Raw genomic sequence first — 23,684 nt, 5'->3', positions numbered from 1 at the left:
TATTTGTCTTCTTAGAATTCCTGAAAAAGTTATTACCATTATTAAGCTTTATTGAAAGGAAAGTGGTTAAAAAATCTACAGAGGTTAATGAGAAAATACCAGTGTTTTCACCGTTTTCCTCTTCAAAATGCTTGTTTTAACTCATCAGTAACAACCAAGTAGTTTGCTGTATCTTCCACTGAAGGAGCATTGTGATTCAAATCCATTCAGTGCTGCCTCACTTGTGCAATTTGTTAGCCAAGATTACATAGTATACTCTGCACCTATTTTAATGATGTAGCACATTAACAACATTTCCACTCACTTAAAGCCATGTTTACGAACAGAGCCTTAGCACCTCCCAAAAAACCCTCAAAGACCAGTTTCACACATTCAAATTGTTTGAACAAGTAATTGATACGTACAGCATTAAGCTTTTTTTCAAATCAAGGTCTTTGCAGAGTTTTAGAATTATGTTTAAAAAAAAGGTTGGTAGAAGTATGTTTGATTGTGCAGAAAATACTCAAGGTCATAAGATGCCTATCCAATTTTTGCTATAACATGAAAGAGGTATCCAGGCTGATTTCTAGCTAGAGTTTTCTCTCTCTCTCTCTCTCTCTCTCTCTCTCTCTCTCTCTCTCTCTCTCTCTCTCTCTCTCTGAATTTTCTTGAGGGAACGTTGGAAACTTTATTACAAAAGATGGGAAAGTTATAAAGTGACAGGAAAATCAGGAGGTCAATAGAACTTAGAGATGCCTAAACATAAGTGAAAATCAGTAAGTTTCTGGAAACTATACTGACTTATGTAATTTTTTTAAAGCCCCTCAAGATAAGAAAACAACACGGATGTAAGAGAAAAAAAAAACAGCCCAAGAGGTGAGACAGTCATTTTGATGGGGGGGTGGGTGTCTAACTACACAATGAGGTCATCCTATCTCCCGGAAGTGACAAGTAATCACCTGCTTTGCACTAGCTCCGCCCCTTCCCTCAGAGGTCCCTCCCCTCCGCCAGAAGCCGGCCGGGTGTTAGGGGGCGTTTCTCCCAGAGCAAAGCTGAGAGCTGCAACGCAGAGGAAGGGGACCCCAAAACGTCTGGCACTGCCTCCTCCGGGGAACACTTTGGACCGCCTCACTCAGCCCAGCGGGATTCTGAAACGCCGAGGGGTCAACCTGATGGGTTTCGGGGTCAACGGAAGAGGGGAAGGGGAGCCCTGGCGGGGAGAACCCCCCGGTCCCCCGCCCAGCAGCTGAGGCACAGGAGGGCGGCCATCTTGGCCGGCAGGGTAGGGCCAGGAGGCTGCGGGCGCCGTGCGATTGGGGGGCTCGCCCGGAAGTGACGCCACCCGCCCGGAAGCGGAGGGGGTTCCCTGGCCCACTCCCCCCCGTTCGTCTGCTCCCCCGCTTCCTCCCCGCCCCCCTTCCTCTCCATTCGTTCCCCCCCTCCCCGGTCCCTGCCTTCTCCCCCCCCACCCGTCCCTCCCCCCCCAACCTCCGGAGCTGGGAAGAGAGTCAAGATGGCGGCGAAATCCGATGGCGGTGGCGTGGGGGTGGGCTTCGCCCAGCTGCACAACCTGGACGAGGCGGTGGGCAGCGGCGAGGAGGACGGGGAGCCCGGGGGAGGCGGCTGCGGCGGCGGCGACGGCAGCGAGCCCGGCGAGAGCAGCTCGCTGCACATCTGCCACTGCTGCAACACCTCCTCGTGCTACTGGGGCTGCCGCTCCGCCTGCCTGCGCTCGCTGCTGGGCAAGAAGCCGCGCCGCAGCGCCGCCGCCGCCGACGGGGGGGACCAGCCTCTGCAGCCGCCCGGGGCCGCCGGCCACCACCCCCCGACGCCCTCGGCCGGCCGACCGCAGCCCGCGTCGCCGCAGGTGGAGCGGCCGTGGCTCGACTGCCTGTGGATCGTGCTGGCGCTGCTGGTGTTCTTCGGGGACGTGGGTACCCACCTGTGGCTGGCCCTCGACTACTACCGCAAGGGGGACTACGGCTGCTTCGGGCTGACCCTGTTCTTCGTGCTGGTGCCGTCGCTGCTGGTGCAGAGCCTGAGCTTCCGCTGGTTCGTGCAGGACTACACGGGCGGCGGACTGGGCGCCGTGGAGGGGCTCAGCAGCCGGGGACCCCCAATGATGGGGGCCGGCTACGGCCACGGCGCGGCCCGCGGCGCCCCGGGTGCGGGGGGCTCGGCCACCCCGGGGGCGCAGCGTCTGTGCCGCCTCTCCGTGTGGATCTGGCAGTCGGTCATCCACCTGCTGCAGATGGGGCAGGTGTGGAGGTAAGAGCACTGCGGGGTGAAGGGGGGGGGGGCGCTGCGGCCGCGCGCGGGCCCCTCGGACGGGCCGGGCCAGGCCGGGCTGAGCGGGGTAGCCGCGCGCTGTCCTAGCATCTCGCGACGGTCAATAGGATGCCTGCTGGCCACGCCTTTTGGCCCGGGGGAGGCCCCTGGTCCCTCTGTTTGCCCATCTCCTTCCCCGGGTAGCACTTGGAGGGGACCCTGCCTCTGCCCTCCCTCTTCTCTGCAGACCTCCATCCCGGTTGCCCCTTAATGCCCCCGTGTCCCAAGGTAACCGGCGCTCGCTCTCTGCAGCCCGGCTCGCATCCTGGAGGGAACCTGGGTTCCTCCAGCCGGTTGCCCTCGGCCTTGCCCCCCCCCCCCCCCTTTCCCCGAGAGACATTTCCTTTTCCCCCCACCTCCCGTTTTCTCTCTGCAGTGGCCGGTGTCGGGCCTCTCCTTAAAGCACTCCTTCCTTTCACGCCCCTCCTCCTCCTGCAGCCCCAGCCCCTGCTAACGGCTCCACACCTCTGCCCTCCTTGAAGGAAAAATGACTTTTTTTTTTTTTTTCTGGAATAGATGCGCCCTTTTTGCAGTGACAGGGAGAAAGAAATGAAATGCTATCTAATGGCAGCAAACATTTGATGTTAACTCTCACCTCTGGAAAATCACTGAGCCACTTGGGCACCTATTCTGTTTTTAATGGCCAGGCCTATGTGCGATTTCTGTTTACATCCAAGATGCAAGCTTGGCCTCAAGGCCCTTTTCCTCTCTTCTGTAAAGTCCTGGTGCGTCAGGTGCATCTCTCGAAACCACTTGCCAAGGAACCTTAACTGTGTACCTCACCGACTGGCTATCCCACCGACTGCCTCATTAACTGTCTACCTTACCGTCCACCTCTCTGACTGATGGCTTCACTGTTTACATCACTGCCTCGCTGACTACTTTAACTCTTTACCTCGCTGACTTCCTCCTCACTGTCCACCCTCACTGACTGCCCCAGTGCCTGACTCCCTCACTGTTTACATCACTGCCTCACCGATGACCTCACTGTCTCACTCTCTGACGACCTCACTGACAGACCTACCTCACTGACAGACCTACCTCACTGACAGACCTACCTCACTGACAGACCTACCTCGCTGACAGACCTACCTCACTGACAGACCTACCTCACTGACAGACCTACCTCACTGACAGACCTACCTCACTGACAGGCTGCCTCGCTGACAGGTTACCTCGCTGACAGGCTGCCTCGCTGACAGGCTACCTCACTGACAGGTTACCTCGCTGACAGGTTACCTCGCTGACAGGCTGCCTCGCTGACAGGTTACCTCACTGACAGGCTACCCCACTGGCAGGCTACCCCACTGACAGGTTACCTCACTGAGAGGTTACCTCTCTGACAGGCTACCTTGCTGACAGGTTACCTCGCTGACAGGCTACCTCAGACAGGCTACCCCACTGACAGGCTACCTCACTGAGAGGTTACCTCACTGGCAGGCTACCTCACTGACAGGCTACCTCGCTGACAGGCTACATCACTGGCTACCCCACTATCTACCTTTTCTACTGCCTGTCTACCTCACTAGCTCAACCAGCTAGACTTCTTCACTGTCTCTGACCACCTCACTAACTGATTGCTTCACTGGTTGCATCGTTATCTCCCTCCCATCTGTTCACCTCGCTGTCTTCATTGCCTGCCTCACTGTCTACCTCATTGATTACCTTCACTGCTTGCCTGGCTGTGGCGTTGTTTGCCTCACCAGCTCACCGTCTGGTGACTGTCTCAGAGTCTGTCTGCCTTCTGAGTCCCTCACTACGACTGCCTTAGTACACCATTACCTTCACTGTCTGCTGACTAACTCACTGTCTACCTACCCACCTCACTGACTGCCATTGCTCTTCTCCCTGACCATCTCCCTGCCTACTTGAATGTCTGCTGATTATCTCACTGTCTACCGACTGCCTTGCTGTCTGCCTCGCTGCCTGACTGATGCCTTTCACCGCTTACCTCACTCGCTGACTACTGTCGCTGTCTACCTCACTGACCGGCTACCGTCAGTGTTTGCCTCACTGGCTACATCAGGAAACCATTGAAACCTTAGTCACCCTGTGCCCTCTGACTTAAATCAGCTTCAGTGTGTTCTGGAACCAGTGACTTTGTCAGTGACAGCATTTGCAAGGGGAACAGTTTTTCTAGTAAAGCCTACACAAGGATGAATGCTTTTGCTACATTTCCTCTGAGGAGACTGGTCTAGACTTCTATGGCAAGTAGATATCAGACCTCAGTACCTCAGCTGATAAAACTGTACTCGGGTTAGATGGAAGAAAGTTTGTGTTTTGAATGTTTTCTTCTGATCTCTTCTGACTCATCAGAACATCTCAGAAAGCATGAGACTGAATTAAAGCCTTGTCCTGCAGAGTTGACGTGCAGATTCATGGAAAAGCTCACTTTCATGAGACTGATCTTGGTTTTCCAGGTTAATCCCAGTGACTTTCTCTAGCTGCATTCGTCTGCAGATAATTTGTTTCTTGCTGATAAAAATTTACAAACAGGAGATTAAAATTTTTTGTTATGAGCATAGCTGGTCAAATAATATTTTCAAAATAAATCTTAAATTTAAAAATTTAACCCCTTCCCTAAATAATTGATGCTGAATCAAAGTGTGCTTGGCATTGGGGAGATAGTTGTTCAGTCTGTTGGAGACTGGTATGAACAGTGAGGGTCAAAAAGTATGGGTCTGAGAGCTATCTTGAACTGTTAGTAGGGATTTTTACAGCATGTATTTAATAACTAGACTTCTGTTTGAACAAACTGAAATTACTGTCTCTTGGTCTCGTGTAGTGTCATATTAATTTTTCTGGGAGAATTAATTCTAATCTGTTCTATTCCATTATTTGGAAGTAAACTTTTGGGACCAATGAAATTAGAGTTCAGTGTCAGTATTTTTTGTCAGGATAATCTCCCCCACCCCATGCCTCTTTTAGCCAAACTTAATTGTGTCTGTGAAAAGTTGAAGTCTCGATTATGGGACAAACCGAAAAGTTTTAGATTTAGGTTTTTGAATTTAAATGGGGTGCTGTATTTGCTCCCCCATCTTCATTTAACTTTTCAAAGTATTCACTGGAAAGAAATTATGAAAGATGCCTGTGCTTTTAGTATGTCAAACTTTCAGATTGGATTTTATTTTTACATAGCTCTTAGAGTTACAATATTAAAAGACAGGATAATTCAGCTAAGCTGTTTCATCTCTGTTGCTCCATTTCTAAAGCAGTATTTACTGGGGAAGGATTTTCATTTTTTATTTTTGGACTGATTTTGCTTGAAATGCTCCAAGAACAAGGTCTGCTCATTAATACCTGCTAGGCATGTTGTTTGCATTGAAATCATTCATGCGGAAGAGCTTGTGAGAAAGGTTTTCGCTCTTTTCCTTGTTTCTACCTCTTGACAAATGGTTGCTTGTCAACATATATAAGCACCCGTTGACTCAGTCCTTTACTGCAGGTCTTTGGGGTTCTATTTGTTTCCTTTATCACATTTGTGACCCAAATTGTGCTATTTCATGTGGTTACATGGGATCCTGGTTAGGAAATTTATCATTTGATTTGGGCCATGTTTCTAAGAAAAGTTAATCTGTTAAGTTGCACATTGTCAAAATCAATTCCATTAAACACTGAATACTTGTCTGTCCCCCTTTTAAACCATGTTTTAAAATGTAAAATTTCAGGAGTCTGCTTGGAGAGAATATGGTGCCTCTTTAAGCACTTGCTCCCCCTGATGTTGAGGAACATTCTTCTTTGTCTTTTGGGCCAAGATGGAACATGCCTGACATCTTTGTCATGCCAAGCCCAACTTGGAGCAAAGAAAAGTAGTGTGTCTTAGGGTTAGCATTGCTGGGATGAAATGTCATCACCAAAATGAACTTGGGGAGGAAAGGCTTACAAAGCCTGAATGATAGATCATTGAAGGGGAAGCCATGCCGGAAGCTCAAACTGGATGGGAACCTGGAGGTGGGCGCAAATGAAGAAGCCATGGAAGAGTACTGAGTACTGGCTTGCTCAGCCTGCTTTCTTACAGCATCCAGGAGCACAGCACAGGGATGACAACACCCACAACTGTCTGGGCCTTCCCACAATATTAATTAGGAAAGTGCCCTGCAGGCTTGCCCGTAGCCTCAGTTAGGGAGGCATTTTCTTATTTGAGGTTCCCTTCTCTCTCACGACTATAGCTTATGTCAAGTTAACATAAAACTAGCCAGCAAACACTGTGTTTGTAGTGATTTGCTGTGGTGAGCCTGCTTCTGTGGAGCATCAGAGTGTGACGGAGGTCTGTTTAGTGCAAGATTTCCTGGCACTAATTGGTGAACACGTCGCTTACTGTGTAGTGTTGTGTGCACCATTCTTCAGGTGCTTTTCCCAGGGATAATGGGGTGTGTGCACCAACCATAGTGACGATTCACTCCAGACTACTCTTTTGTACAGTGAGCCGTTATTAGAAAGTGAGACCATTTTCTAGGTGGCTCTTGCACCGAATTATGTGACTGAGTTTGCATGTCTGTGGCCGTGCTGGTCTTTCTGCAGCATTTTGGCCTTTGTATTTGGCTACACCTTTGGAAGGTGCCCAGTGAGGGTTGTCATAAAAAAAAAAAAAAAAAAAAAAAAAAGTTTAGGCTTCCTGTTAATTTTGGAGGGGCAAGTAAAGGTAGATAAGATAAAGCACGCCTTGCCCTGCTCCAGTTCCCGCTTAGGGTTGGAGAGGGTGTGTGTGGAGTACTTGCTGTCAGCTGGGGTGACACTTCCTAGAAGTAACTCTTGATACTATGGAATGGCAAAGAGAGTGGAAGAGAATTGAGAAATCACTAAGGAGTATGGGAAATGCATCAAGTTCTGTTTTATATATGAATCAACTAATTTACATTTTGCACTCATTCTACAGATGGAGTAGGGTCAGGGGTTTTGTAACCTTTGCCACTGGTCACTGGTGGAGGGAAGTTTTGACAGTCTCTCCATGACAAAACTGGTTCCACTTTTCTCCCTAATGGGATTCTTTTCCCTGAATGAAGGCCCGTCAGTGACTTTGCTTCCCTCTGAGAGTTTGCTCTTCGGATTAGTCAGAATCAAACTGCGGTACCCCTGGAGTCTGGGACACTTGATGATGAGCTGAGGTTCTCTGACACCTTGCTCTGTAGTCTAATGCATTAAGCCCCATTTGGCATTGGGGCAGAGTTTTAAGTCTTGTAGCTGATGATGACATCAGATGTGACACACAGCTGAGGACCACCAGTGAGCTTGACTTGAGAGCATTTTCAGCAATCAAACTCTTTCTCAGAGTAGATGGCTTGCATCCCTAAAAATCCACATTGCCCAGAGGATATGGCCAGGTTGACCCCTCTGGGCCACCATTCATACCTGTAGTTCCATCTACAAGCTGTCTCTATTTATTGTTCTGTGTTGATCTGTTGGAAATGCCTCAGGGTTACAAATGCATCCGGCTCACAGCTCACCTCAAAGCCAGATATTCAGATCCAACATGAGAGATTTTGGTCCATGAGTTCTGGAATTGGAATGACTCCAAGAATCTTAAATATTAGGGATGGGAGAGATGACCCAGCTCTTCAGAGTATTTTCTGCTTTTCAAGAGCAAGTTCAGTTTCAGAGTTCAGTTTCCAGAACCCATGTCTGGTGGCTCCCAACCTCTTGTAACATACATGCAAACAAAACACCCACACCCCATACATATAGAGTGATTTTCTTTCTTTTCTTTTCTTTTTTCTTTTCTTTTCCCTCCCTCTCTCCCTCCGTCCCTCCCTTCCTTTCTTTTTTGAGACAGGTCTTACTATGTAACCTTGGCTGGCCTGCAACTCACTGTGTAGACCAGGCTGGTCTCAAACTCAATGGAGAACCATCTCGCTCTGCTTTCTAAGTGATTGATTAAAAGCATGTGTCACCGTGCTTGGCAGAGACAAAAACAAACAAACAAACAAAACGGAAATCTTAAAAGAACCTAAGAATCCTGGAAGTGTAGGCTTCCCGTAAGTTCCCCAGCTGTTGTAGAGGGGAGTGTTGAGAACACAGTTGCATCATCTTGAATTCATACGGTATTTACAGGAGTACTTCTAAGGAGAAAGGATACATTCTAGATCATTTTGGGTTGTTTTGTAAACTTAATCTCTAGCCAGATTAGGTTTAGTGAGGTAAGAATGATGAAGGGTCTCTGGATGGTTTTAGCATATTTTACAAAGATTTATTTATTTATATTTCTTATGTGTGAATGTTTTCCCTACATGTATGCATATGCTTCTGCAGAGACCAGAAGAGGGCGCCAGGTCCCCTAGAACAGGAGTTAATGAATGGTTGTAATTCACCATGTAGTGCTGGGAACTGAACCTCAGGTCCTCAGCAAGAGCAGTCTGTGCTCTTTAGCGTTGAACCATCTCTCCAGCCTCTGTAGGTGATTTTAATAGAATTTAGGTATTTAGACAGTAGTTGGCTTAGGTTTTTTTAAAATCTGGAGTGGGGTTGATGAAAATGTAGATTATATAGTAATAAAATAATTGCTGTTGCCCTACAGTGTGCTTAAAATTCTGAGTGATGTTGTGGAAACATTCGACACTAAGTTGCAATGAAATACTCTGTTGGCTCAGAAGTTTTTTTTGAGTTTTAAAATAGGGTCATTATTTGAACACTATGATGATTCCCATTCTGGAAAACAACAAAATAAAAACATCAGGGCTATGGGGAAAAGAGCAAAGACACATTACCTAAAATTGTAACTTTGTAAGCAAACCAGTAATAAAAATCATGAAGCTCAGATACAGATACTAGCAGGCAAGGGTCACTTTGCAAAAGACCTTTCATTCAGCCATGTGTCTGGGTGATTCTGCTCTTCCTTGAGTCTCATCTGTAGACTCCTTTTTAAAAAATTAAAATGGTATTGTGTGTGCACACACGCACATGCATGGAGGTCAGAGGACAAATTGTGGAGTTGGTTCTCTTTTTCCATCATTTGAATTCTGGGGATTGAACACAGGTCACAAGGCTTGGTAGCCATCTTGCTGGCTCTAGAGGAAGGTATTTGATATGATTCTCAGCATAATTTTGGAGCAGCAGTCTTTCCCATTTTCTCATTTGTGAGAACATCTGTAGCTGCAGAACATGCTAAGAAGAATGGGCTTCAGACTAACGCCACTTCCCCGCATGCCTCTGTTCCCACTTCACTGTTGCACATGGAGAAGCCCGGGCTATACAAGTATGTACTGAGACATGTGTTTTGAATTGAGAGATGTTGAGATGCAGCCATTGAAATGTCAAGGTTCTGCTGTACTGGAAGTCTAGCTTGGGTGAGACTGCTCCAAGGTCAAGTGAAAATGATTGCTCTTTTCACGCTTAGGTGGTCCTTGCTTATAGCAAAGAAGCAAAGAGGGGCAGTTTTAACCCCTTTTAAGTGTCTACTTCTGTGACCTTGCCACTGGATGAGAAGTGATCCTCTTGAATAGTGTGCCTGGAGACTGAGTGGTTTGGGAATTTGCTTCATTTGTTATGTGGTTATAGCAAGGGTTTATATTAAAATTCTTCTGAGCACACAGTAAACAAAAAGAGCAACAGTAGCCAGTTGTCAGGGAAAAGACTGATGGGTAGAATAAACAGACTGCTTTCTGCGATATAAACAATCTGTTTTCATAGGTTTTTTTTCCTTTACTTTTTTTTTCGAAGGCTGAGTAGAACTTCCAAATCAAGAAGTTGCTTGAGTGGGAAGCTGCAGATCTGCCCGTACATTAATCACTGTTAGTTTCTGCAGTAACGAAAACAACCTCAGCTGCATGACACAGTGGGAATGCATGGCCTGTTGCGTGTCCTGCCTGCAGGTGGTATTGACTGGTGGTGGCCCTCACATTTCTCTGGCGCTTGGATTCCTCTACCTGCAGAACATCCGGCCATAGAGAGGAGAGGGTGGGCATGTTTCTTCAGGCTCTGGCTTGAGTGACACGTACCACTTCCACTTAGATGCCAGGGTTAGGGATGAACCTAGTGGCCAGGCCTAGGTCAAGAATGGCTACCACTTCGTGCCAGAAGGAGTTTACATTTTGGTGAAATGAAACCAAGAAAGAAGTAACTATGTAAACCATCTACTCTTCAGGTTACGGTGGCAAATACATGTATCGCGAGAGGGGGATAGATAAGGCCAGTAAGCATTGTGTGCACTTGTCAAAGGATTTATAGAAGTCCATTCACAATTATCATGCTAATGATTGTAGAGTATAAAAAGAAATTGCCTATTGTGGTTGTTTTTAAGTTTCTTTTTGGTTTCTGCATGTGTGGGTGCTCATGCACCATGATGTGCCTGTAGAGGTCCAAGAATAATTTCCGGGAGTAGGTTTTCTCTTTCACCATGGGATGCAGGGATTGACCTCAGGCCCCCAGGCTTACATGGCAGGCGCTGTTATCTGCTGAGCTGTCTCAACTATCAGTACTGTTTTCTGAGATAAAGTCTACTGTGCAACCCAACAGGCCTGGAACTCACTGCATAGGTCAGGCTGGCTTCTGATGTGTGAGTGATTTTCTTGCTTCTGTCCCCCCCCCCCCCACCACAAATGCTGTGAAATAGTCGTACCCCACCATACTTGGCTCCATAATTGCCTTTTAAAATTTTGATTCTTGCTTTAATTTAATTTAGATTAGCAAAGCTTCTCTAAAAAGAGATATTTCAGAACTTGGGGGTCCTGTGGGGCATCCATTGTACAGTTCCCTTTAAAAATGTATAACTGTCTTTGCCTGTAGGGTCTAGAAAATAGTTCATTATTTAATCTTTAAAACTAAGAGCAAAGTGTAATGATTTAAAGGCCGAGCCATACTAAGTACACCTAAATTAAAATGTGCAGGGGCACCCCTGGGTGCTGTTCCTCAGGCCCTCCTCATCTTGACATGTATGTATGTATGTATGTCTGTATGTATGTATGTAGTGCCTGGAACTCACCATGTAGGCAGCCTCCTATTTCTGTTTCTGCCCTGCTGGGATTACAAGTGTGCGCCACTGCACTTGGCTGTTTCTCATGTGGGCTCTGGAAATCCAACTCAGGTTCCCATGCCTGTTGTACACTTAGCTGACTAGGCTGTCTTTCCTGGTGATATTTTATTGAAAAATGTCTTTCACAAGGTATTGTGGCCCCATACCTACACTTGTCAGTGTTTCAAATTTTAAAACGTAGTTTATTTGGTTTAGAAAAGGCCAGTTTTTGATTTTTAACCACAGCTAACGTCCCTTTAAAGAAATTCTCTTCCTTCGTGGGACTTTTATTGAACCCAGGCTCTCCAAAATGACTTTATTTTTGTCTGCTAATTTTATAGACCACCAAATAATTTACCTAGTAAACTTCGCAAAGTTTTATACTTAAATTTGGAACTTATATACCAAAATATACTGGATTAGTATTTGATTTTTGTGTTAGTAACTCTTGGGGGTAAATTAAAATTATCTGAAAATTCTTTACAAAGGTGTTACTAATCTAAGTGTGATTTAAGTCTGAAACTAAACCTAGTGTGCTCTTGAGACAGGTCAGTATGTTCTTGACGTTCATAGTCAAGTCCAAAAGATACTTTAACAATAGGTGGCACCTACTATTCCAGAAAGGAAGTCCTTAACTGCTGTTTAAAAGTACGCTCTCTACTAATTCTCTACTAATAATAGGTTACATTTTCTGTGATTCTTAAATGGCCTTTAAAACTGGGTCACTGACACATGAAAATAATAACTATATATTTATTTAGCAGCTGTTTAATAATTAAGGTTCCTTTATGTAATATACCACCAATGAGCCCATGCAGAGCTCTAGATGAAAATTCTTCATTCTTTTAAGAAGTCAATTTGTGACTTGTGTGGGTAATAAGATCTTCTCAGACGTGAGCGTCAACTGCAAATTATACAACGAGGTAACAAATGTATATCAGAACTTTTGGCAGACCGTGGTAGTCTGCCAGGTTGGAAACATTCATTACAGGAATCGGGATCCTTGTAAAAGCATCTTACAAGGTCTTGGTGTGACATTCTTGGGGGAGTGTGTAGTGCAGAGCAGAGCACCTCATTCCTAGGGGTCAGAAGTTGACACCCATTCTCATGCTTTAAATGCAAATTAGGTAGAAGTTCTTGTCCTGTTTTATACGCTGTGCCATAAAAGAAAGATGGATCATAAGAAGGATCATAAGAAGGGCCGTGTATTCACATGGCTGCCACTGGCACACAGAAGGGTGATGTGTTTTGGAAGGGATTGGAAGGATGTGCTGAAGGCCCATTGATCTGGTAGGTGAAGAAAGTATAGTGCGTGGGGCTGAGGAGCCATGCATTACTTCCAGGGTGAAGTAGTAGATCATCAGAATTTTAAAAAGGGTTTTGAGCACTCACCAGATCTGATGTGTATATATTGTGGACAAATTTGTGTTCTTTTTCCTTGTCTTAGAGAAAAGAGAGGTTAAATCCCCTTGGATGTATGAGACCACTCTGCTCTCCACAAGGTGGATATGAGGTGTTTGAGAAGGTGATAGTACCCCATGGCTGTCTGCTTTCTTTTCTCCTCTGCTTGACTGGCGTCTGGGGAGTAGGATCATGAGAAGACCTGACGAACTTTGCTGGAGACCTGAGGGGACATCTATAATTGGAAGCACACTCAGGCCAGGATGTCTGCCTTGTGGATCAGTGTAACCTCCAAGACTATTAAAAAGCAACTAAAGGAAGACACTTTGTGTTCCTTGCAAGTTGCAGGCACTTTGTTCCTTGTATCAAAGAAAAGAACAGAATACCTAATTATAATAATCTTCTAATAATTACAATATTTTGCATTCATTTTCTTTTAAAAATCTATTTGAGTAAGTACGAGCCTTCAGAAGATGTTGGAAAATAGTGTTTAGGCAGCAGCTGGCAGCTCTAGTGCAGTATAGTGCCCTGCTGCATGAAGAGTTAGTTGGGCACACACTTTGGTTCCCTTACTGCTGCAGAAGTGTGCTCCTGAGAGACTGTTTCGGGAAGGGATGTGCAGTACAGACTCCTACACTTGTGAATGGGTGGAGTGCCGCTCGCCATCTGGAAGAGAGAAGAAGGAGTGCTGGACTTGCAAGAGTGCTGGTGCTGGAGACGGCACACTGTTCTGGTGCCAGGGTGCCATGGCCATCCCGTTATCTTTCTCTTGTGGGAGAGTAGCTGACAGCTGTTGTCATTTTGCTTCATCAGACGCTTAACAATCGGGCTACATGGGCAGGAGAGTTTATAGAAGGGGCCTTGTGCCGTTCTCAGCCATTGGTGTCTGAACTTTTAAGTGAGTGACTTTCCTAGGTATGTTAATTTTTACTTTACATGTCTGGCTGGTTGCCTGCGTGTGCATGTGTGTACAGTGTGCATGCCTTATGGCTTGTAGAGACTGGATGAGGGTGTTGCATCCCTGGAATTGGAGTTAACAGAAGTAGTGGAAACAAGGAACTGGTAGGGTGAGTCGAGAAGGAAAGCATAGAAGGCTCACAGCCCATATGTAATTGGGCTTACAGCTTTAAACTTAAGGTCTTCTGTGCAGGGCATAAAGTGCTTAATGCCTGTGTTACTCCATCCCCAGGTAAGCTGGTGGATAGGCCTAGTGACTATCACGACAAGGTTTTATAAGTGACTATCACGACAAGGTTTTATAAGATTGATGAAAGTCCAGAACAGCTGCACTGGCTGTGGGCTGTTTCTAGATTCAACCTTCTTTGGGAGCAGCCTGGTTATAGTAAATGTTTCCCCATCAGTCATGTGTAGGACTATATTCCTGAGGTCTTTCTTTGGGATTTGTGTGCTTTCTGACATTGCTCCTGCTGACAAACCAGAGACAGCCGTATAGAGGAATAGAAGAGCTTCACAGTTCAAAATGGATTTATGAGGGCACTTTTTTGTAGTTAAGAAAAAGCAACAGGAAGCAGCAAACATCAACAAAACCCCCACGTCTTCTGCATCACCTCTGTGGTAACAGTGGACCAAACTGATTTTATTTGGAGGCAGGCATGTGTTGGTGGAGAGTGCCCAGAACCACTGTGACAGCTTGATGACTTTGTGAGAAGCTTCTGTTCAGAAGTATGGAGGTGCTTTGTCCCATCTCGGTCATTCTGATTTGACAAGAGACCTTCTCTGTGGACCAGGGTGCACTTTTCCTGTGCTGTATTCAAGTACCTTTAATCAGAGCATCTGCCCATGTGTTTGGGGTAGTGTCCGCTGTGGCTGCTGGATCTAGTTGGTTGATGTGCCATACAAGGCTCTTGTTCATTATTTGTCTTCACTGAAGGTCCAACCACTCTGGAACATGGCTTCTTGAACTTCATATCTTTCCTTGAGTTCTGTTAATCCTTGCTCTGGTCAGGTGCTACTTTATTTCCTTTCTTATATTTTATGTCTTGTGTCTTTGATGAATGGACTCTCATTGATTGGTAATGCTCTCCATTTCACCTTCTATAGCATATTGATACTGAACTTATATTTTAGACGTTGCTTTAACATTTTCACATAGTAAAGATAGTGGCCTTCTTGGCTACTTTCCGGTATTTTGGAATGGACTTCAAACTTAACATGCCTTGTATTCTTTATGCTTGTGTCTGCTGGTATTTGTTTTTGTTGTTGAAAGCACACATATGTGAGGATTATGCTCTTTTTGTAAATCTGATTCCCTCAACCTTTTCCTCCAGGGTTTGCTTGTTTTTTGTTTTTTTGTTATCGAGGGCTATCACCTTTCCCTTACCCCCTTGTTTTTAAAATGTTTTTGTGGGGACGCAATTCCTTGTCCTATGTGGTGGTTTGGAAGTTTGTGATGTTATTGTTGTGTTGTTTTGAGTTTCAGTGTCAGGGATTGTACTGGCAGGTAAGAAGAAACCAGCATCACTGAGGTGAAATCTGGGATTTGTTTCCTGAGAGCAGAGAAGCTGTTTTTCATAAGTGGCTAAGGTTGTACCTTCTGCTGACAGCTGGACTTGGTAATGTGTAAGCATCACCCAGGTGGTACTGGTTTTGAAGGCAGGAATGGGTTGTGGAGAGCAGCTGAGGCCTGGCACTGTGAGAGACCAGAAGAGGCCACTGGTGACGGTGCAGCCTCAGTGGCAGTTGAAGGCCCAGGACTGAAGGGATCATGCAGAGAAGTTGAGGCTTGGCACTGTGAGGAGAGCCTAGGAGAGGCTGTTGGTGAAATTGCAGCCCAGCTGTAGCAGAAGATCCAGCATTTTGGAGATGCCAGCACCATGGGATGACCACCAAGAACAGTAGCAGCAGTGGAGTGGAGCCAGCCGGAGCCTAGCAGATGAGCTGTGTTTGCTGAGGAAGGCAGAGCCAGAGAAATGCCCCTAGTTGGAGGAGTCCAGAAGATCATGAGTGAATCCCAGAATTTGGACATTGAGTTATTTATACTGTTGAAGTTTGATTTTGTTTGATTTAGGTGTGACAGTGCTCTGGTTCTTGCCTCTTGAAGAAGGTATTTAATTTTGATTTTTAAAGGAGAAAGACTTGAACTTTTAAAGGAGATTGGATAAAGAGACTGCATTTTTAATGTGTTTGAATTTGTAAAGACTGTGGGACTTTTAAAATTATTTATAATTTTAATATGAGATCTTGGGTTGAATAAGAAAGGAAGGGTTATGGCTTAATAGTGATGTATTTGTGTGTCAAGTGGACAAGGGGTCTGTTGTACTGGCTGATTTTGTGTGTCAACTTGACACAAGCTAGAGCCATTAGAGAGGAAGGAGCCTCAGCTGAGAAAATGCCTCAGCGAGATCTAGCTGTAAGACATTTTCTCATTCAGTGATCAGTGGGGGAGGGCCCAGTCCATGGTGGGTGGTGCCATCCCTGGGCTGTTGATCTAGGGTTCTCTGAGAAGGTTTGCTGAACAAGCCATGCGAACCAAGCCAGTAAACAGCTCGCCTCTATGGCCTTCGCATCAGCTCCTGTCTCCAGGATCCTGCCCTATTTGAACTCGTCTTTGATTTCCTTCAGTGATGAACAGCAATGTGGGAATATAAGCTGAATAATCTCTTTCCTCCCAACTTGCTTTTTTTGGTGTGGTGTTTTGTTGCAGCAGTAGAAATCCTAACTAAGATAGAAATTGAACCTAGAGTCTTGATCATGATATGCAAGTGCTGTACTATTGGGCTATTCCTCCAACTTTTAAAAATGCTTTTTATTTTAGGGTCTCTCTAAGGTACCTACAGTGGCTTTAAGCTTGCTCTTTGGCTTAGGCTGGCCTTGAACTTTTGTTTCATTATCCTGAGTCATCAGAACTGGAAAAAACAAAACCAAGTAAGTAACAAGCTAGACCCCTCTAAGTCTTTGTCAGTTGACTCTTTGCTGGCTCCACATTGACCAGTTAGTCAGACTGATGTCTAGTACAAGTTCAACCTAAGGTGAAACCCCTTAGGATCTCCTCTTGCTGCTTTTGAGCCTATATCCTCTGAGCATGTGTGTGGTTTCTGAAATCCTCCCATGTGAAGGCTGCTTTTGATTGCTCTAATTCCCAAGGACACCTTTGTCTCCTCCTGTGAGGTCTCCTGGGTCCATCTTATGTCTCAGTTGTGATGCTTTTATCACAGGTAATTTTGAACAATGCCAGTCTTCCTTCCAGCGTGGGTGGGTTTTGGGCTGGGTATGCAGCAGGTTTTTGTGACAGACTAGAGCAGTTACTGTATAATGGGACAAGAAGGTGTGCTCTACTTCTATTGGAGCCTGGGATGAGTCCCAGTCTGGGAATGTGGGCTACAGTGCCAGGCAGGAAAGACAGATGAGAACGCTGTAAACTTGTTTGCTATTTTTAGTTGACGTTTCCTTGATTCCAGGTTCCATTGGTTGCTTAGCTTTTGACTGATTTGCAGAGCTCTGATAGACAACTGGCTCCTTTCTTCCTCATGTTTCACCTAGGGATGCTGTACGCTGGAGCTGCCTCCTCCGCCATCTCCCAGCCTCGCTCTGTCAGACTCCACAGGAATCCTTTCCAGAAAGCACAGAAGCATTTGCTTCATAGACAGGGATGCCCCATTGCCCTCTTAGACCCTCTCTTGTGACTGTGGGAATCACCCATTACTCTTTTTTCATTATACTTTTTACCTGAATGCTATTGTTGATATTTCCTGCCTTAAATATAGAAATATTAGGATAAAGAAGCTTTGATTCTTGGTTCATTCAGGGTACTACAACAAAATACTATATTAGGGGTTGCTTATGACCAAAAGATGTGATTTTTTTTTTAAATGGTTCCAGAGACTTGAGAAGTCCAGGTGAAGGTATTGGCAGACTTGGTTGGTGTCTGAGGATCTACTCTTGGTTTTTACTAATTACTCGGTTTCAGATCTTATTATAGCAACAGAAACAGATGAAGATGATCATCAGGAGTCGGAGATCCTTGGATGAAAGAACAGTGCATACTGTCCTTCTAGTGTTTCTTGGCTCCTTTGTTCTTGGTGCAGATTTTTTTTTTTGGGGGGGGGGGTTTCGAGACAGGGTTTCTTTGCAGCTTTAGAGCCTGTTTTGGAGCTAGCTCTTGTAGACCAGGCTGGTCTCGAACTCACAGAGATCCGCCTGCCTCTGCCTCCCGAGTGCTGGGATTAAAGGCATGCGCCACCACCGCCCGGCTTCTTGGTGCAGAATTTTGATGGACATTTGGTGTTATCATCATGTGGGAAGGACAACTTAGTTCCTTTTCTAAGGACACTGATCCCATTTATGAGGGTTCTGCTTCTTAAAAACCCTGCCCCTTAAGGCCATAGCCTTGAATTACTGCTTGAAAATTTTGATGAGATGTACATATTCAGACCACAGCCAATGTCAAGTTTTGTGGTGTTTTCTCTACTGTGAAAATACATTCCCTGACCCAAGGACAGGTCCAGTTTCATTGTGTACAACTTTATACTTAGGCTTTTATGGTAAAACTTATATGCAGCTTAAAGTATTTTGTCTGTTTGGTGGTTGATATTTGTAATTACTTTGCAGATTGAGAACGTTAGGCCTGTTGAACAGCACTAGTCACTATTGTGTGCAAGCTTCTGAGGACTTACTGTTCCAGTCGTGAGACAGTGTGAGGCTTTTTATTGATAAAAGACAGTGTGATATTTCATGTGAGAAATTACCATGCCATAGTTTCAGTGTCCCAAATGACTCATGTTAAGGTTTAATTGCCAGTGTGATGTGATTGGAGAGTGTTTAGTTCCTTTTCTCATGGTTGTGATATAATAACCTACAAAGGCAACCTAAAGAGGACGGGTTTATGGGGCCCATAGTTTGAGGATACAAACCATCATGGCGGGAACGTCTGCAGGCATGTGAGGCAGCTGGCCACATTGTGCCGTCAGGAAACAGAGGTGAATTCTGGTAGTCTGCTAACTTTCTCCCTTAATCATTTTGGAGACCTGAGCCCATGGAATAGGGCCACCTACATTCAGAGTGGGTTTTCCTCCTTAGTTTTTCTCTCTAGGAACCTCATCAGAGGTCTGTATCATTTTGGATAATCAAGTTGATAGTCAGGATTCACTGTGGGGAAGCAGAGGAAGCCCTGAGTGAATGCACATTGTTTGCGTGGTGGTATCTGTGTCAAAGACACCAGTGCCTCAGACTTATGGCAGTTTGCAAAGCCTTCCTCTGGCTTAGGCTCAGAGGGATGCAAAGCTTTCTTATTTTCTTTGGTCCAAATTCGAATGTTGGCAGTGTATATAAAAATACTAGCAACCACAGCCTTCTCCCTATGGGTTGACTGTAACTTGAGATGTTTCTCTACAGAGACCTCATACTGAGACTAGCTAACAGCATAAATGTGCTGAGGTTTCAGGGTTGTATGATGTTGATATGTCTCCATCAGATCTAGAACATCCATTTGATCCCAGCTTTTCTCTCTCTCTCTCTCTCTCTCTCTCTCTCTCTCTCTCTCTCTCTCTCTCTCTCTCTGTGTGTGTGTGTGTGTGTGTGTGTGTGTGTGCGCGCGCGCATGCGCGTGCTTTCTTTATGTTCTCAGAAGGCTCCAGTCAGATTTCCATGACCAAGCTGGGTAATTAACCATCCAAGGATGTGAGACTTGTTAGAAGCCCATGTGGATGTACTAGGGCCACTGTGGGAATGGGGCAGTTGTTTTGAGTGGGCTTGTTGTGAAAGCAATGACCCTTTTCTTAGTCTCTGTCTTTTGTGCCTTTCTGCCTGCCATGGGGTACAGCAGCAGATTTCTTGCCAGATGCCATAGCCATAGCCTCGGACTTCTCAGCTTTCAGTACTATGAGCCGTATCATTTTCTATTATTTATTAACTTCCCAGTCTCTGGTATTAGTCTGTTATGGCAATAGAAATAGACTAAAATAGACCATCTTAATGAAAATTTAAGGTCTTTGGATGAAAGAATAGTATATATTGTCTTCCTGGTGTCTCTTGACTACTTTTGTCCTTGATGAAGCATTTCATGTACTGCATTGGGATTCACCATTAATTTCCAGAAGCATAGTGTGTGAATTAACACGTATTTACATTGAAGACTGAGTTGGGGAGAGGGAAGAAAATGGGTTGCTAATAAGTTGTGACCTTAGTATGCTATTAGCCAGGAGTGAATACCCTTCTCAGATATCCTTTGACCCTGTCTCATTTGTCTAGGTAGATGTAAGCTGAGCTATAATTTGGCAAAATTCTCCCTAAAACTACAGGTGGTAGTTGACCTGGCTTTCCTGCTGAAGATAGTCCCAGGATAAGTACTTAGTACTAGCATGTTTCTTCAAAGGGGTTGCTTGTATCCAAAACTATCTTAACCTGTTGGTACCTCAAGTAGTTTGACATCCTAAAACACACCATCTCCTTGGAGCCTCCCACTACTGAGGTGAAGTGGGAGTGTAGGCAGGGTGGTGTTTACCCATAAGCTTCAGTGCCTTGTACCGTGAGGAAGTGGTGATGTTTGTATGGGGTAGGTCTCAAGTGTCCAAAGCTGATGCCTGTCTGCAGTGCCACATCTGACGAGTGTGTGACGGAGAGACAAATGTGGTAGATAATCTTATGATCTAAGGCACCGCAAAATACATGTCTGTTCGTGTGTCTTCCTTTGTATTTTGGCCATATGTTGTATATTTTATTTTCTGTGATGCTGGGAATTAATTCTAGGGCATCGTGTTTGGTAGGCCAGCACTTTTTCCCTGGGTCAAACCTAGCCAGTTCACCATGCCTTTTAAAATAGTAACTTAAAACAAGAACCTCTGAATTTTGGCTTCATTATTTCCCCACCCTCCACCACCTCTTCGTCTCTTTTGTTTGCCCCGCAGGAATTCATAGGAGAGAAGACTCAGAATAGCTTAACTGTGGGGCTTGTTTCATGGAGAGGAAAGGGCTAATGACAGCTCTGAGTGCATACTGGGAAGAGAGTCTGAACCCCAGGGGCAGAGAGGAGGAGAGAAAGTCTAGCAGGTACTCTCATAATTGACCTCATTCCTAGCATGGCTGGATGGTACTCAGTTGCAGAGTTTGAGACTGAAAAGGATCAGAGAACTGTGGGCTCTGCTTGAGGCACTTTCAAACCTCACTGCTTTCCCAGCATTGAAGCCAAAGCCTGTGGGATGACTTGACTTTCTGCCCCTGAATAGCAGACCCAGTAGGGAGTCAGGCAGGAGTAGTGCTGGCCTTGCCTGCTCTTGCTTTTCCAGTTGTAGACAGGAACATTGCAGGCACACACTTTAGCCTGTGAGTGAATTTATTAAGGTAGTGGGGCTGTTAGTGAAGGCTGTCCCTTTGAGATTTCTGTATAATTTTGTCCTGTCTGTATTTTTGGTTAGGGCTAGGGCAGGGACCAGAAAAATGCCATTCAGTTCTGTGCGCTTAGGTAAATTGCTGAGCTGTCTTACCCTCAGTTTCTCAGCTGTTAAGGGAGATAATTTTGACATATTCACCCCCAAAGGCAAAATGAGTATGTGTTTGGTGCTTAGCATAAACGAAGTAATATATAAATGTTGTTAGAAACCAAACAAAGGAGTGACAGCATGCACACAGCAAAATGATGGGTTCTGTTTTATCTAAGGGCCCCTAGCAAATCCAGTATGTGTTTTTGTATTATTAATTTTTATTATTTTGCCCTTACATTTTATTGTAGGACTTAATTCTATTACATGGGCATTTCTCTCCAGCAGATCTCAAGAAATATTTATGTATTAAAGACAGACTCAGGGGAGGCAGATTTAGGTAGATGTTTAACCCTAGATTAGTACCTGGGGCTTGACAGTAGTGATCAGACACAGTTTTGTGGGCCAGTTGTATTTTTTTCTGCAGCATCGTTCTAGAAAGAAGCCCATTTGGTAAGTGTGTTGCTTGGAGAGCAAAGGTTGAAAACACTCATGGTAAGATGTTGTCATGGACAATTTGAGTTGCTCAGTGCTTATGCTTTACAAAGAGCCTTTCCAAGTTTGAAAGAATGATGGTTAGTAGAAGCATCCCTCATGAGAATGGCTTCATGCTTTCTGACAATTTTCATATTAAATTTGTTGATTTATCACTATTTTAAATGGTTCTGAGTCCAGTAGAAAATAATTCTGGGTTATGATCACTGTTTTAGTGTAGAATCACGTTTAGCAAAAGGTTCGGGTTTCTCTGTTTTCATGAGCAGAGTGAACAGATTGGTAAAGTAGCTTGTTTTCTCTTAAAAAGGAGCTGTTTTCTTTTTCCTTACTTTTTTTTTTTTGTGGTCCATGGTATGTGATAAGCATGTAGTGATGTCTGTGAAGTTATGTTCTGGTGGGATTCGACTCTGTTTTCCCTACACTATAGGAAGAACACCCTTGCTTTCACCATGGTTTTTCATTCAGTATGTAAGCCTTTTTCAGATTGGAAACAGGGTACTAAGGATTGGAACCCAGGGCCATATGCCCGAAGCACTCTGCCATCTGAATTATTTGTCCATCCTGTACAAGCCATTCGTAGATAGCTCTTTGGGTTGTGACCGGCCTTCCTAGTTCTACCTAGAGCAAGTTCAGCTGCTCAGTTCCCAGATGCTTGGGCAGTCTAAGTGCTTCTTTCTGAGCTGTATTCCTTTCTGTGTCTTCAGTTTTCATGATATTGCTAGATCCACCACTGTTATTCTTTCCCATCCTTTGAATATTCTGCATCTTAATATCCAAAATGAAACAGAATAACCTTAAAAAAATCAATTATTCTTTAAAAAAAAATCAATTACTATTTTAACAGCAAAACCAGAAAACATCTATTCATCTGGCTTACTAAGAAAAAATATTTTTTGATTTTTTTTTTGAGATGTACATTTCTTCATATTTGGACACTCCTACAGTTGAAATACATGATACACTTTGTGTGTGTTTCATTAGGGCAGCAACATTTTTTCCATTGATGGTTTATAAAATAAAGATTCATTGTACCATTGATAAGTCTTTTATTTAGTGAAGAGAGATTTCAGATCTCAGAAGTTCTTCTGTGCAGGGTGGATCCATGCTGAGTTATTTTACCAGCTTGATTATGCCAAGACCCTGTGACGTGTCTTTGGCTCATCCTCCTGCACAAAGAGGTTGCTGAGATTCTAAGCATCAAGTCATCAGTGTGTAAGTGCATAGAGACTGGAGGAGAAAGAGAGGCCATTCTTTGTCTTCCCTCTATGGTCCACACTGGGCTTGAACTCATTGTGCAGCCAAGGAAGACCTTAAACTTCTAATCTTCTTGCCTCCATCTCCTGCGTGCTGAGATTACCGGCATATACTACCTCATTAGGTTTTACTTTGTGTTCTTGTGTGTGCAGTATGTGTGTGCACGTTTGCAGTGCGTGGGTATGTGTGTGCATGTGTATGTACATGCATGTGGAGGGCCAGAGGTTTACCTTGAGTGTCATTCTAAGTCACTCTCTACATTATGCATTAAGGTGGAGTCTCACTTGAACCGAGAGCTGGTTGATCTGGCTAGTCTCTTAGCCAGCTTGTCCTGGGAAATTGCCCTGGCTCCCAATCTGTAGAATTACAGGTAGCCACTGCCTGGCATTTATACGGGGCACCTGAACTCAGGCCCTTGTGCTTGCCCAGCAAATTCTGTACCCACTGAGCCACCTCCCCAGATCACCTGTGTTCATATTTAAGAGTAAGCAATTGTCCAGATTGTCCTTCTTGCTTATGACTTCCTGAGAACTACTCATTGACTCTCTGACTTGTGTGCCCTTGACTGTGAGCTTGTTAAAGCATAGAGTTCTGGACTATACTCCAGTATTCCTGATACAGTGAGGTTGGGTGGCTTGTGCATTCCTTCTAGTCTCCAGGCCAGGGTCACTGGCCCATTGTCCCTCAGAATGCATGCCTGACTGATCATGAAGCAAACCAGGGAGTGCAGAGGGCTGTCACAATCTAGGCCATTGTGGTTATGGTTATTTATTATGAGTTGTACAAAATGTTATTAGAAGTAATGATAATTATCAGTAATCATTCAGAATGGTTTGCTTAAATCACATCAA

At 44.9% G+C, this 23,684-nt stretch overlaps 1 protein-coding gene across 2 annotated transcripts in view; it reads left to right on the top strand.

The window, feature by feature from the left end:
• Positions 1-1,492: 1,492 nt before the first annotated feature.
• Positions 1,493-23,684, top strand: part of Xkr6 (XK related 6) — a 215,748-nt gene continuing 193,556 nt past the window's right edge. The window contains exon 1 of one of the 2 annotated variants that reach the window (XM_038310689.1): positions 1,493-2,247. In XM_038310689.1, the coding sequence (XP_038166617.1) occupies positions 1,493-2,247 (755 nt within the window). The remainder of the gene's footprint in view (positions 2,248-23,684) is intronic. The other variant, XR_005283030.1, reaches the window with a different exon arrangement.

Source organism: Arvicola amphibius, chromosome 13 (assembly GCF_903992535.2).
Source record: "Arvicola amphibius chromosome 13, mArvAmp1.2, whole genome shotgun sequence".
Classification (NCBI taxonomy): Eukaryota; Metazoa; Chordata; class Mammalia; order Rodentia; family Cricetidae; genus Arvicola; species Arvicola amphibius.
The sequence above is the reverse complement of the archived record's forward strand: the minus strand, read 5'-3'. Positions and strand labels throughout refer to the sequence as shown.